The sequence below is a fragment of the Trachurus japonicus genome, chromosome 3, assembly GCF_045865225.1.
Source record: "Trachurus japonicus isolate A0001 chromosome 3, Traja_1.0".
NCBI classification, from domain to species: domain Eukaryota; kingdom Metazoa; phylum Chordata; class Actinopteri; order Carangiformes; family Carangidae; genus Trachurus; species Trachurus japonicus.
In genome coordinates this window covers 26738968-26754610 of record NC_140909.1, presented here as the reverse complement: position 1 = coordinate 26754610, position 15643 = coordinate 26738968, and the positions used below count along the sequence as shown (strand labels likewise).

At 48.4% G+C, this 15643-nt stretch overlaps 2 protein-coding genes across 6 annotated transcripts in view; one reads left to right on the top strand and one right to left on the bottom strand.

Annotated features, from left to right (window-relative positions):
• The window catches only part of LOC146990054 (isocitrate dehydrogenase [NAD] subunit alpha, mitochondrial), a 242259-nt gene that overhangs the window by 23495 nt on the left and 203121 nt on the right, over positions 1-15643 (top strand). The window lies entirely within an intron of this gene.
• Positions 1-15643, bottom strand: part of plekhg4 (pleckstrin homology and RhoGEF domain containing G4) — a 49422-nt gene that overhangs the window by 3022 nt on the left and 30757 nt on the right. For all 5 annotated transcript variants that reach the window (XM_085768113.1, XM_085768094.1, XM_085768102.1 and 2 more), the window contains exons 4-17: positions 15447-15617; positions 13821-13944; positions 13368-13461; positions 12545-12631; positions 12191-12307; positions 11780-11878; positions 11406-11693; positions 10701-10823; positions 10382-10573; positions 2757-3697; positions 1533-1782; positions 574-663; positions 261-485; positions 9-179 (exon numbers count right to left, since the gene is read on the bottom strand). In XM_085768113.1, the coding sequence (XP_085624239.1) occupies positions 9-179; positions 261-485; positions 574-663; positions 1533-1782; positions 2757-3697; positions 10382-10573; positions 10701-10823; positions 11406-11693; positions 11780-11878; positions 12191-12307; positions 12545-12631; positions 13368-13461; positions 13821-13944; positions 15447-15617 (2972 nt within the window). The remainder of the gene's footprint in view (positions 1-8; positions 180-260; positions 486-573; positions 664-1532; positions 1783-2756; positions 3698-10381; positions 10574-10700; positions 10824-11405; positions 11694-11779; positions 11879-12190; positions 12308-12544; positions 12632-13367; positions 13462-13820; positions 13945-15446; positions 15618-15643) is intronic.

The following is a 15643-nucleotide window of genomic DNA, read 5'->3' as shown; positions in this document are numbered from 1 at the left end:
GTCATTACCTTGAAGGAGTGCTTGTAGATGAACACGTCCAGCCCTCCCTCCATCTTCTTGGGTTTACTGAAGAGAACCAACTCCTCAAACAGGAAAATGTGGCGCTGACATTTCCTCCTGCCGCTCCAGACCGTGAACTCGTCCTGACGGATCAGCTGACCCTGCTCCTTCAGGTTCACCTGCAAAGACAAGCGTCCGCTCCGTCACACTGACACCGATCGATCGTACAAACGGCTGGATTCTACCTGGACCAAACGTACATCACAGTCTCTGATGGCGTCCATCGCCAGCAGGTCGTTGCCATGGCGAAGCTGGAACTTGACCATGTCGGTGGCGGCCTGCAGGGTGGTGAACTCGGCCTCCTGGGCGATGCCCACCTCCTTGCTGAGGTCGGTGAGCAGCAGAGCGTATTTACTCATCCTCTGAATGGGCTTCAGCAGGTAGGACGACAGGTCCATCTTGTCTCCCAGCTCCACCTGCTTCCTCTGGAGGTCAAAGGTCAGAGTCAGACACATCAGCAGTGTGGGACACAGCTCCCACTCGGGGGTCAAAGGTCACGGTTTAAGGTCTCACCCTGAAGAAGGAGTTTCCATGGTTCAACAGCAGCGCATCAGACTTAGGTTTGTTCTTACTGTAGAGAGCGTAGAGACCGAACTGCTCCTTCTGTGAGACACACACCACATCTGGATCAGCTACACAACATCTGGATCAACCACACAACATCTGTGTGGTTAAATCTCTCTGGCTAGACGCTATATCATATATGTCATCACTTTTCAAGGTCAAGTTTCCTATCTGTCCAATAACCTGCCTACTTGGTAAGAGACCAGTCAACACAGTGGACCGGCTCTGGACTGGAGAGAGTCGTGGCTGGGAGAATCTTTAGATCTCCTGAATATGGAACGGGCAGCGTGCCTGCTAAAAGACTTTGACAAAAGTCTGGAAGACCAATGGGACATTGTCTACAACAGCCTTATGAAGTGATTTGTATGTCCTTCTTTTCTTTCATATGAACACTGGATGACACTCTTGCAATCCCCCCCCCCTTTTTTCCCCCTCGGTGTGTGATTTGTCTGTATGTTGTTTTAAGTTGTAAACACCCACAATAAAAAACTCTTTATAGCAACCACACAACATCTGGATCAGAAACATGTTTCTCTATAAAGAAGCGGAAAGCTATGACTGGGCTTTCACTGACTTCATGTCTCAGCTGATCTGTTTCAGTCACTCAGTGTGAGGTCACTACTCACATCTGGACGCACATTTGGCTGCAGGTGGCAGCCATTTTTGTTTTTATAACAGAGGTTAAAACACGTTGTTATCTCAGCAGCTATAACACACTGGGGCCAACAGATAACTGTTAGCGTGCTGACCTCATTTCCTCAACACTGGTAAGTTAACGGCTGATAACCCTAATCCTGATGTTAGCTATGTAACACATGACACAGTGTGAGTGAGTGTATGCGTGTGTATGTGCGTGTGTGTGTGTGTGTGTGTGTGTGTGTGTGTGTGTGTGTGTGCGCATGTCCTACATGTCTGAGGAAGCAGTGTGGCACTCTGAGTGGGTGTTTCCAGCAGGCCTCCAGCTCCCTGAGGAAGAACTGGCTGTGGAAGTCGAGGAGCTTCTCCAGGTTCCCGAACACCACGGAGCGTTTCCCCCTCAGGTCCTGCGGCAGGTCGACCCGGTCCATCTCGGGGAAGTAGTGGTGGATGATGTAGCTCAGAGAGCGAACGTACTCCCGCTCTGTGGTCACCATCTCCTCCACGATGTGACGCAGTTTGCTGCACACACAGCAGGTGACCACATGTGAGTTCAGCACCTCCCACTTCCACACCACCTCACATCAAGAAGATCTGCTGTCAATCAATTAAATCTCTAAATGAGGCGATCAGATTGATCAGCTGCAGGAGAGAACTGCCTCATCAAACCCGACCAGTAGCCGCTCCCACAGGACAAACAGACTGAATTCCCTCCTTAATTTCTTAAACTTGATTGTTGTACAATGAACTCTGGGTAACTAAGGCTTTACAGTGTCATGTTACCATGACAACATCTCTGAGAATCGCCTGTCTGTCTCCGGGGCCAAATTGTTCAAAGGTAATCTGATCAGATTTTGTATAATGGATTGGATCAAATCTTGAAAATGAGTTGTTCAAAACTAAAAGTGGTTTCTGAGATCGGATGATCTCTGTCTGGATCTGTGACCCAATCTTGGTTTTAATCTGGATCAAACCCTCAGTTTGTGTTGTGAAATTTGAAATTTAAAGTTTAAAGTTTGAAGTTTGAATTTGAAACACATGAGAGAATATTCACAATATATTTGACTAATGTACTGTATATTTGCTGTTTTTTTAAAAATCAATTTAAACAGATGGGGTCTGGCTGTTTAAAGGCATTGAAGAAACAACAAAGAGCACAGAAAACAATACATATACACCCCATTTTCAGACACACTTTGAGTGACCCCATGCTGCTGCTCTACCTGTTTTTCACCCACCCAGTAGCCTTCAGTGTGATACACAGTCCCATCTAGAGCACTCATTATCTGTATTTGGTAATCGTGTAAAGTTTGTCTGGATCAGACTGATCCAATCCAACTTTTCTTTGAACAACTGGGATAAAAGACGGATTACGTGATCCAGGATAGAAAAAAACTGCATTTCAAAATCCGGATAATTCTGAACCAGGTTAAACCTTCTGAACAACTGGGCCCAGGTGAAGCAGCAGGTGATACTCAGCCATGTTGATTACCCACCTTCCCCTGGGGCGGCCGTCTCCTGCTGGGCTGCCGCTGGTTCTCGGGGTGCCGGGCGTCCCGGGGCTGCGCAGCGCCTGCCCCACCCAGCCAGGGGAAGCCGTCCTGGGACAGAGCGTGCGGTCTGCGGCCTCGGTGCTGCTGACCTCCAGGCCACGGATAAACACGCCGGTGTTTCCCCTGCGCGCTGGCTCGCTGAGGGTGCGAGGACACGTAGGTCCGTAACGCAGCGCCTCGGGGGTGGGGGGGCAGTCGAAGCTCTGGGTCTTCCTGAGCTGCTGCCGCCTGCAGGGGGAGAAGGAGGAGGAGGAGGAGCAGGTGGAGGAGTCGAGGCGGGGGAGGCTGGGGCTGGAGCAGATATCGACCTGGTCCGAGGCCTCTTCCGAGGAGACGCTGCGGAACAGACGCTGCAGGAGCGGGGTGTGCTGGGGGGTGTGAGGGGAGCCGGTGTAGGGAGCAGCGGGGGAGGCGATGGGTGAGGAGGTGAGGGGGGGCAGTGAGGAGGGAGTGCAAGGAGATGAGCTACAGTCTGTGTCCTTCTCTGGGGTGCAGGGGAAGGATGAGGTGGAGGTCTCGCGGACCCCCCAGAACCCCGACAGTGATCTCCTGGAGGAGACGGAGCTCCTGCTGTGGGTGGAGTCAGAGCGGCGCCGGTGGGCGGAGTCTCGCGTCCTGAGCGCCGCCTCCATCTTCCTGTCAAACATCTTCTTGGTCTCCTGACACTTGGACCAGGCGAAGCTCCACTGGCAGAGGCCGCGCTCCCCCCGCAGCTCGCCCGCCGCCGCCTTCATCTCCTGGAATCGGGCGTCTGCGATCGGCGGGTGCTGCCGCTGGTAGTCCTCCAGGCTGCCAATCACAGCCTGGCATTTGTCCGGCAGCGTGCACTCCTCCATAGTGATCCCAGCTAGGTGACGCATACCCTCCAGCGCCCAGCCATACGCCTGGAGAGAGGACACAGGTCACATTACATGTCAGTCAATTGATTTTAAAAACTAATAAATCACACAAAAAGTCTTCTGAAGAAAAAAAAAAATCATTTGATTAAAGGGATACTTCAACAAAAATCAATAATTCACCAATTGTCTATTCACCGTCATGCCAAGGAAGGGTTTGGAGAACTTTAATCAAAACGCTTTTGGAGTTCCAGGGGGGTCCGGCTGGCAACGTATTTTCATATAATGGCGGTGGATAGAGCTCACTTTTGAATCTTCTAAAACACACACTTATGAAACATCCAAATACCTCCATACTGCTCGTCTGTACTGACCCAAGTGTCCTGAAGCCGACACAAGTTGTTCGGAAAAAATCAATTTGATCTCTGTTTTTAGCCTTGTTGTAGTAGTAGCTTCCAGTGGCTGCGCGAGATTTGCTGCGAGATGTTCTTCCGTGTTTACATCATACATCCAATGGTTTACAACGACAAATGCATGCACGCACAAACATCAACAGAGTTGAGTTCCCCCCTTGGAACTCCAAAAGCGCTTTGATGACTCCAAAAGTTCTCCAAACCCTTCCTTGGCATGACGGTGAGTAGGAAATTGGTGAATCGATTTTGGGTGAAGTATCCCTTCAACATCAAAATAATTGATGTTTAATTAAATTCAAATTCTGTTGTTTACGTTCTTTCTTCAAAGACAGAGTCTCTTCTGTGAACTACAGATTTCCACTGAAACCATGAAGACCATCAACATTCACCGTCAGTGATTCTTACATGCACTAACAGTAATTATATTGAAAAAGGGTTACATGTGAAGTCTAGATGCTAAAGAATTACAAAACCTTCAAGGCCATGAAAACGACCAACTACTTTATTCTGTCAGTACATGTGATCTCATTTCACAGTCAAACAGAAAGTGAACAATCCAGCTGCTACCTACAGGTGAACAAGTGGGCCATATAGTCTTAGCACACCGAAACACTGACGAAGCGATAACAAGAGGTGTGTGTGTGTGTGTGTCCTGTGTGGGTGGGAATGACATCACTCTACAAATGCCAGAGAAAATGCTTTGAAGTGTGTGTGTGTGCGCACAAAGGAGCCGACCTTCTTTTTTGTTGAAGGTTGTTGGGGGAGGAGTTTTTATGTGTGTGTGTGTGTGTGTGTGTGTGTGTGCGCTATAAATAAAAGAGGAGGCCTCCTGTTTTTCTACGGTGATGGACCGAATGAGTCTTTGCCCTCTGGACAGACAACTAACATTACCTCACCACTGAAACACACTAGAGGTCTTGTGTGTGTGTGTGTGTGTGTGTGTGTGTGTGTGTGTGTGTGGTGGGTTCATGACCAGCAGAGGGAGCTCAACACACAGGAAAGTGTTAGAAACAAACATATGAAATGAGTTTAAATCTACTCAGTGTGACATCACAAACAGCTCAGTGAGGTTAACACAACAATAGAACGTCTCCATCTCCCATCATGCACAGCGGCATGTGGTGGTAACACACTGAGGAGTTTACAGACGAGGCTGCAGGTAACTGTGACATCACCAGCCAAGTCACACCAAGTCACAACAAGACACACACACACACACACACACACACACACACACACACACACACACACACACACACGGAGACACACCCCTACAGTAAGCCAGTGGGTCAGCTCTTTGTGCGTGTGGGAACGGAGCTGCTGCTGTGATCAGGACACATCAGCAGCTCATCAGTTAGCGGAGCACTGAGCCGACGCACACGGGACGGGACGGGACGGGAGGGGCCGGCAGGGACACACATTCACTCAGCTGTCAGTCAACTGTCCTCCGCTTCCAGTCTTTGTGCTCAGCTAGGCTACACAGTTTCCCTGTGCCACCGGTCTGAGCTAAGCTAAACGTTGTTTCATCTTCATCGCCAGCATCATCATCATCACATGACAAACGAGAAGTGATGAAGCCACAGGAGCCACTTCACAACAAGAGAAGAAGAAACGTCAGTGACTTTACTGAACGAGAGGGAGAGGAGACGAGGACTCACCCCTACCCTCATTAAAACAACATGGTTTCTATTGTGCTGCAGAGGCAGGAGGCGGGGGAGGAGGAGGAGGAGGAGGAGGAGGAGGAGGAGGAGGAGGAGGAGGAGGAGGAGGAGGACTGACCAGGAGCAGACTGGCTCTGGTTTTGGGGACAGTGTCTCTGCTGGATTCCAGTCCTGGAGCCAGTCAACCAAAGAGGAGGGAGGAGAGGGGGAGGTCAAAACCTTCCAAAACCAGATAAAAGGAGGAGGGGGAGGGGCCTCTCTCTCCCCTTCAGAGGAGGAGGAGGAGGAGGAGGAGGAGGAGGAGTCTGACTTCAAACACACCAACATATTTAAGTGAGTCACTCAGTTCCTTCAAGTTCCCGACTGAACCAACTGAACCTCCTCACATCAGAGGGTCAAGACCAGGACCAGGACCAGGACCAGGACCAGGACCAGGACCAGGACCAGGACCAGGACCAGGACCAGGACCTCATAGTGCAGACTCACTCCACTCACTCACGATTACTATTTCATTGTTGTTGTTTATTGTAGTTGTGTGTATATGTTTCCATGTTTACACCTTTACCATCTGTGGTTGTGACTCAATCGTCTGTCTTCACTTCTGTCTTTGGTCCTGAGCAACAAACACCACAACCGCTGCAGAAACATCTGATCACCGAGGTTCAGGAACAATCTCTTTAAACTGCTCCTACTCTTGTGTGAAGAACTGTACTTACCTGTATTTACCAGAGCAGAGGTGAGGTCAAGGTCAGTCTCAGACTTCAAACAGGTTTGAATCTTAATGAGAACTGAAGATCAGAGTCTTTACACTTGACCACAACAGACCAGCTGCTCCAAGACTGGATCCAAGGTCTGGTGGTTCTTACATTATACTGTACATGTATTAAAGACTGCTTTAGCTACACCTCTTGTTCTGGTGCTTTAGCCTCCGTCCACACCACCACGTTTAATTTTAGCACAGAAACGAGTGTCATTCTGGCTCAAACACCTGAAATACACGGACACACACCTGAGCCATCACATACACTTGAGTGTATACAAGAAGTAGATAGTAGAAGTAGCAAACTGTAACTTTGTCTGTAACTGCTTGTTACTTTTCCACTGTATCCACTGTCACCATATCTTAAGCGATAAGACAACAAGCTGGATGACTCAAGTCGTAATAATTTTCCACCAAGGCCTTTTCTTGACATACGTCAGTGTTTCCCATACATTCATTTATTCGTGGCGACCCGCCACAAATAAATTACGTTCGCCACAAATAGACTTTTCTGCTTTTGGCTCGACCAACGCAATATCATTCCGTTCATTCATCTCTGCATAGCGCTCTTTCTCCGTTGTTGTCGTTCACACAAAGGAAGGGGCCGCCCCCCCGCCACAGTCTCCTTGCAAACCTGTGGGAAACACTGTACTTGATTCAATAAGAAACTACTTGGCCACTGCTGGCTACTTTATAGCGTGTGTTTGTGAACAGTAGTGTCTCTTGTGCATCTCAAAGCAAGACACATCTCTCTCACTCGGCTGCTGACTCTGTTTGAGATATAGTAGCTGACAGGCTGCTGCTTTTAGTGGAGGCAGCCCTTGAACAAACTTTGCAGCAGACAATGGTGTGTTCGGGGTCTGAGGCCCCAAAACCAAACCAGATCTAGATGGCTGGCGGGACTGTGCTTCTTTTGGGAACTAACTCTTCATTTACACCTGAAATCCATTTTCCATTTTTAAAAGAAATTGACCTTAAACACAAATATGAATTATTCTACAAAATAAAGTTATGATCAAGCCCTATGACAAGGTCAGTAACACTCCGATCCATTATTGAGTTGTTTCCACCACCGGTAGTTTAGGACAATCAGAAGCCAACATTGGCATCACTTTTAAAGGGTCTCAGTTTTCACCGTCCAGATGACAACACAGCACACAGTTTTCAAACTAAATCACCAGTGTTTCAGCTATGCTCTATCTTGAGGCTGAAAGTCGTGTGTGGACAGAGGGGACGGGTTAAAAAACTGTAACGTAGCAGTGTGGCCGTAGCGTCAGTGAGAGCTGACCTCAGGTATGTTGATGAGTTCAGGTGCATCGCAGGTGAGCTCAGTGTTCAGAGCTGCTGTTTAGACAAGAGGCAGGGCCTGTGGTAGGCCAGACAGGATGTAAACAAACCACTGAGTGAACTACAAGTCTGTACTGAATGTGTCTGTGATTTCACTGATGACGCCCACCGTCAGTGGGAGTTCTCAGGACAGAGACAGTGAGTTCTCAGGGTCACAGTGTGACGGCACTGACAACAACAGACACAACAGACTCAGCCCAATCACCTCACTGTATCAACGGTGACCCAGTCACACGCCCCTCACCCCCAAACTGACACCAAAACAACACACCGATGAGCTGACATCAGAATGAAGAGTCTGTTCTTCACTATCAGACACCGCACAGACAACCTGTGACAGGAGGACGAGGAGGAAGACAACTGGACGTCCTGGGTCAAGATCAACTGAGCATAAAAACAAACACATCATTAAAAGACGACCGGAGAGGAGATCACTGGCTCCACAACCTGCTGTTCCAACTCACACAACTTTTTGTTCCTTCAGCAGGCGGAGATCATGGATCTGATTCAAATCAAACAACATGTACGACCTGATGTAATACTCAACACCCAATCACAGCCTCAGTCTGAGTCCAGACCCACGGTCGACACCTGACGCTGACCACGAGTCCTTCATCATCAGGTCACACTCACCACAAACTGACCAATCACAGCTATCACTTCTTGTTCACCTCAGCAGGTGGGTGATGTAGAGTCAATACAGGGAGACCATGTGAAGGTTCATTGAGTCAAGGAGCAGCAGTCAGGTAGCAGGAGAAGGAGGAAGAAGGAGAAATGAGAAAGGAGGAGGAGGAGGGGGAGAGTAGGAAGTTAAAGAAGAAAAGTAGGAGGAAGAAGAAGGAAAAGAAAAAAGAAGAAAAGTAGGAAAAAGAAGTAGAGGGAGAAGAAGAAGAAAAGAAGAAGGAGAAGAAGAAAAGTAGGAAGAAAGAGAAGGAGAAGGAGAAGAAGAAAAGTAGGAAGAAGGAGGACACTCAGCAGTAAACAACACAGGATCTTCAACCAGTTGAAATCAAGATGTTTGTAAGAGCTCAAGGATTCACAGTGACAAGAGAACACACACACACACACACAGACACACAGACGTAGCTCCCTCCAGTCGCTCACCAACAGGCTAACGTCTGTAACGTCTGTTAGCTCACTCAGGTTCTGTTCACTTTCTGCTACAGGAAAGTGAGACTAATGGAAAACACATTACACACACACACGCACACTAACAAACGTGCACACAAAGACACACACACACACACACACACTGAAACAGAGGAGCAGAGCTCTGGAGTCAAACTGTCGCTGTCTTCACATCAAACTACGGAAGAAGGAAAACAAACACACACACACACACACACATAAATACACACACGCATACAGACATGTAAACACCAATGAAGCTACACTACTTCCCAACAACTGCAGTGTGTCTTTACCTCGGTGCGTCCTGCTGAAGAGCTGCAGCCTGACTGAGCAGAGAGCGGCATCCCGACCACACACACACACACACACACACACACACACACAGACCACCCCCCCACCTCATTCACAGGCTGAATGGCAGATGGGCGGTCCCAGGAGGAGGAGGAAGGAGGAGGGGGGGTTCACTATGGCAACAAAGACTTTGTGAAAGGAGTAAAAAGAAGAAGGAGGGAAAACTTGGCACTGGAATGTTACCTGGACTAAACACACACACACACACACACACACACACACACACACACACACACACACACACACACACACACACACACACGCAAACAGAGTCACACACATGTGTCATGTTTGGACAAAAGGTTTTGTTGTTTCTCTGTTCCTGTCCTGACAAATCCACGATGTGGAGATTCAGTGGACGGCACAGACTCATGCTGTGAGTATGTGCTCTATGTGTGTGTGTGTGTCAGGTCAATATCAGCTGTCAGTGTATCAGAGTGGAAACTTCACAATAAAATACAATCACTTAACTGCACGCACGCAGTCATCAACATTATCAGGTCAAGTGTGAATGAATGAAGAGAGCGTTTGATGCCTCAGGCTCAGATCATTCACATCCTCTGACACTTTGTTTTAAACCTCATCTCCAGTCTCACATCTCCTCCTCCTCTGTCAGTAACTCACACACTCTGCTACAACTCTGGGGTTGTGACGCAATCATCAACATCAACAACCCCCCAAACCCCCCCAAACACACACACAGACACACACACCTCCCCTACAGTACAGGGTCATATGGACAAAGACTCCCCCCTTCCAGAGGTCCAGCATACAAAACAATATTGACACTCTCGCTTCGTCTCCTCACCCCCCCCCCCCCACTCCTGGCCCCAATACAAGCTGTCAGTTTCTCTACAGGAGGATGTGAGGAGGGGGTGGTGGGTGGGGTCGTGTTAAACCATCTGCTCTGATTGACAAACTTTCTAACTAAACTCCACTGATGTGTGGAGTCAGGGGGTCTGAGCTTTGTTTACTGCAGATGGTAACCATAGGAACAAATTAAAGAGATGATTAACAAGGCGGCATCGGCATCATCATCATCATCATCATCAGCGGACTGCAGCAGTACCTGGTCTAAGAAGCGATAGAGTACGACGGCCCGGTCGATGTTGTGTCCGGTGGCGTTGACCCGCTGAGAGAAGTCCTGCAGTTGAGCCCAGAAGGCGTGAACTTTGACCTCGTAGCTGTGGAGGTCGGCCGATGACATGTCGTCCCAGCGCTCCAGACGACCAAGCAATGCCTCGCCATGCTTGCACTGGTCCTGAGAGAGAGAGGGACGAAGGGCGTCGTCTTCATCATCCTCAGAGTGACGGGCATGTGAGTGTGTTTGAGAGAGAGGGAGAGAGAGAGAGAGAGAGAGAGAGAGTGTGTGTGTGTGTGTGTCTTACGAAGGCGGTGGTGTAGAAGTCCTTGAAGTCCTGCTGCTTCCTGATGAGAAGCTCCAGAGAATCTTCAGGCTCATCCAGAGTTGTCAGACGCACCTCCCCCACCTCCTCTAGCCACTTCCTCACCTGAGACACAACACACACTGTGTCAAGTCCTGTATTAAAGGATTTTATAGCTTAACTCTGCTACATGTTTACCTTAATTAAACAGCTTTGGAGTAATTGTGGTGGTTTAATAAATGACATGTAACTTTTTACAGGGACAACGGAGGGTCTCTGCCTTCCACCTAGCATGTCTTGGCTGAAAAACAACTTTGCAATATCAGAGCCTCTGACCCGGTGTCCCAGCTCTGTGTCTCTGCAGGACCGCAACACAAACGCGCCCCGTAACCTGTAATTTCTTGTTTATGACAGTTAAGACTACACAAATATACACATCACAACATTGTGTATGATAAATAAAGTTATCTACCGCTCTAGTCTACTGCTGCCGTCGTTGTATACAAATGCACATGGCCATGAGGAGGGTTAGCAAAACAACGGAAAAGCGACCTGACTTGCATAGTTCCTCTTGAACAACTGTATGTTGTAGGTACTGTGGTAACCATGGTGTAACTACCGGTAACAACACCTGTAATAATCAGTGAAACATCAACAGGACCCTGGTGCATTCTGGGAACATCATGCATACTGAGCGCACTCACTGACCTCAGTGAAGCCCTGCTCCAGGACCCGGAAGTCCAGGACGAAGGTGAGCTCCTGGGTCCTGGAGTTGGACAGAGTGACGAGGCGGTGCAGCAGCTCGTCCACCTGATCATACAGAGTGGACGCTGCCTCCAGCTCCGCCCTGTAAGCCTCGGTCTCACTGATGCTGCTCTCCTCTCGGCGCAGCCGCGACAGGCAGGCCCCGCCCTCCTTCTGCAACTGGACCAACCGACCATCCTCCAGCACGCTACGCATCACCGCCTTGTACCTCGACAACAGCAGCTCGGCCTCCTGGGAAAGAGAGAATCAGTAAACATATGGACCGACTGTTGGAGTGTGTGTGCTACAGTGTGTGTGTGTGTGTGTGTGTGTGTTACCTCAGCAGCAGGAGGTAGAGGTGTGGATTGCAGGACATTGATGGTTCTCTGCAGCAGGTTAATGACATCTTCACACTGACTCGTCAGCTGCTCCACTCTCTGAAGGACACAACCAACCAGTCAATTCATCAACATAACCTCAACCTCATGGAAAAGTATGTTGACTACCTCAGTGACTCGAGGGAAAAAACATTTGCCAGTTGAAAATGATTAAAATAGTAAACTGAGTATCAATGTAGGTGCAGATCAGTTTTCTGTTTTAATATATGAATAACTAATAGAAATAAAATAATCAAAATAAAATAAAACCACCTCATAAAGAAAACTGTGATGATGGAGCAGTCAACAGGATGAAAACTGTGACCAGACCACTGACCGTGTGTGTTTGTGTGCAACTGTGTGTGTACTGACCGATCTGAAGCACAGCCAGCTGCTCTGACTGAAGCTGAAGGATCCTCCGAGCTCCACAGGAAGCTGCTGCGGCTCCACATGTTTGTGAACAGCCTTCAGGGAGGTCAGCACGTCCACCTGCAGCAGACATATTCACACACAGGCTGTCAGTGTGTGTGTGTGTGTGTGTGTGTGTGTGTGTGTGTGTGTGTTGCAGTCAGCTGATCACAGTAGGGAAAGGTGAACAGAGAATAGGAGAGAGCAGCAGGTCTGTGTTCAGCATGACCAAGGTTAAAGCTGACACACGTTCAGGTCCGCATGAGGTCGTTTGTCTGTGATCACAGGTGTCAAAGGTCAGTGTAGAGGGTCAGTTACCTGTAAGGCTGCAGGTTTGTCCAGACGTAGAGACGAGTCCTTGTTGACCAGCAGCAACACAATGTGGACACAGCCTGGTTTGTTCTCCTACACACACACACACACGCACATACACCTCATGTTAAGTATAAGTGGACCAGTTTGCGTGGAGCTACAGACTGCTGCCAGTTCATGGAGCTTTCGCCCTCTGCTGGTCAGAGACAGTACACAAACCGGCAAAGACCCTCTGCCCCCAGTGTGTGTGTGTGTGTGAGAGAAATACATACATATCACACATTTTGTGTTTATCTCACATTTCATACTTGACGTTTTTAATCAATATATCGTTGTTTCTCCATTGATCAAAATCAAACACTAATTACATAGTAGATTTGCAACACAATTGTAACACAACAACACATGAATGATTGTTATTTTTACTTATTATATTTTACGTAACAGTCTAAATGCATCTGTCCTTCCTGATATCATTATTATACTGTCTGCAACAGTTTCGCAATAATGCCACCTGACATTTATACCTTCATGCCGATAAAGAGAGAGAGAGAGAGAAACCTGATGGTCTTACTGATGGTTTTATCCCTGAGGCTCCTCAGCGACTGTTACCGTTCCAACATGGTCGACCTCCTGATTTCCTGCTCTGACACACCAGTAACAAGTGGAACTGGTTCGTGCTGTTTATCGTTGTAGAGTGTAATGAAGCAGTTCCTCTGCCATAAAGGTCACCAGTTGTATAACCTCCAGGTGTCAAACATGACCTTTTCAGGTGTGTCCCCTCTGAGGGATCATGTTGACACACAGTGATTTCCTGTCTCAGACTCACCTGTAGACTCCTGAGGGCGGAGAAGAGGGCGGGGACAGGAGCAGCTCTGCGGGCGTCCACCAGCACCGTCAGCCCCAACGCTAGCGTCTCCTTCCTGCTCCACAAAGGAAGTGATGTTAGAGGCAGGGCCGTTGCTAGGAATTCTGGGGCCCCTGAAAAAATACTAAAGTAGGCCCCTGACTTTCCACTTTTTTTCTTAGACTACGTATGTATTATCATTTTTTATTTAGCCTACTTTGTTTTGATGCTCATGTAGCATTATTATGAGTATTATCTTATGTAGAATAATTCAGACATACAAAGATTAGACTACTGGGGTTTTTTGTGGGCCCTACTGGGCACTGGGCCCCTAGAATTATTATCACCTTTCTCCCCTATACAACGGCCCTGGTTAGAGGGCGAACAGCCGAGGCGGAGCAGTGAAACAGTGGACAGAGGATGAGGGGGGGGTACCTGAGGGTGGAGGTGTAGTAGAGCAGGAGACGGAGCAGCGCGGCCTGCTCACAGCCAGGGTCGGACCACACGGAGCTCCAGGTACAGACCATCAGCAGCGCTCGTCCATGCCTGTCCCTGGTTCCTGCAGGAGACACAGAGGAGACGCTGCCTTCGCTCAGGAAACCACAACACACACAACTACATACAAGTACACAGCACTGACACAGGGACTCTGCAGAGTAGAAACCACTGACATCAGCTGCTCCAGCAGGTGAAGCATCCTCAGGTGAGGCTGAAGAACACACACACCCCCTTTATGCCTCGTTGTATGATGATGTAAGTTCAATATCAATCAGCTGACAGAGGGATTAAAGTGGAGTCTTTGTTTTTAAGTCTTAGCAGGAGACAAAGCTCCGTCTGTTTCTCCTCCTCAGGCTCCATGAGTTTTAGCGATCACAAGTCTGAGCACGACACTAACAACCAGTTACACACATGTCACACTGCTCCCTCCGACATCAGCAGGTGAAAACAGGTTGTGAAAACCTGCTAATCAAAGCTAATCACACACACACACAGAGTGTGGAGGGAGAGTGAGGTGTGTGCGTCTCGGCAGGAAAAAAGTGGGAAATCAGGAAGTTGTGTTTACAGCAGATACACACATACTCCTGCACAGTCATATGACCCAGGTGTGACTGCTGCCTGGACTTGCAGGGTTTCCCCAGTGCATTATAAGCCTGGCGGGCCCCCCCGCCAGGCTAAGCATCGTTTATTTATTTATTTTTCAATCAGTTTTTGTACTCCATCAACACGCAATCAGGTGTCTTTTACATCACCTGACAACGTCACAACTTCGTTGAGCATAACAGAGAGGAATGCACCGAGTCCATGTTGACCTCGTAGCCGTTAACGTGAGTCTGCTGTAGTATGGCTAGTAGCTGTTAGCACGTCGTCCCTTGCAGCGTCAGAGCTACGGATTGACGACTGACTGGAAAGAGATGCGTGGTACATCATGTTTACGTGACTCCAGATTGTAAAAATCTCTGAGAAATAACTTTACAGTTTAACAATGGAGACACCAGGCAGTTGTTTTTAATTTTTAGTGCAAACAGTTGATATTATTTAAATAGTATTTTTTATTATTTATTTATTTAGTGGTTGATTGAACAGCATTTCAAGAGTGCCTTTCTGTGAGACTCTGCTGTAGCTGGTGTTTAAATATGTTCCATAAATGTCTTATAATAACACATGATTATGGTAATATTTTCCAGTAGTTTCCAGTCAACTTTTAAAATTGATCTTATCAATCTCACCCTCATGGAATCACACATTCTAAATTCTACTGCTCCATTAATAAATCTGCTACCTATAGGGCCCTGACATCAGCCAATGGTCGGGGTCAGGCCCCCATCACAAAAAAACATGCTTGGGCGCCGGTGGGCCGCCCTACCACTGGGCTTAACAAGTTTTCTGGGGGAAAACCCTGACTTGATGTCAGCGGGTGTGTTGAGTCTCGGGTCACTGGTCCTCAGACCTGTGACACCTGAACTGGGAGCTTGTGTCTGGACCTGGTCTTGGTTCAGGATCTGGGTTTAAGTCTGGGATGAACTGGGTGTGAACCTGTTCTAGGTTGTGTGTTAGTCTCACCTGGCAGACAGAGAGCTCCGGAGCCCAGGAGCTTGCTGTAGAAGCTGGACTGGGGGGACTGGGGGGGCTGGGGGGGCTGTGGAGGGGGAGCTGGAGGTCCTGGTTCTGTTGGTCCAGACACGGCAGATGGACTGATCGCTGTCCAGGGAGGAGGGGGCTCGTCTCTGACACCTGGAGGGAAGACATACACTAATGTT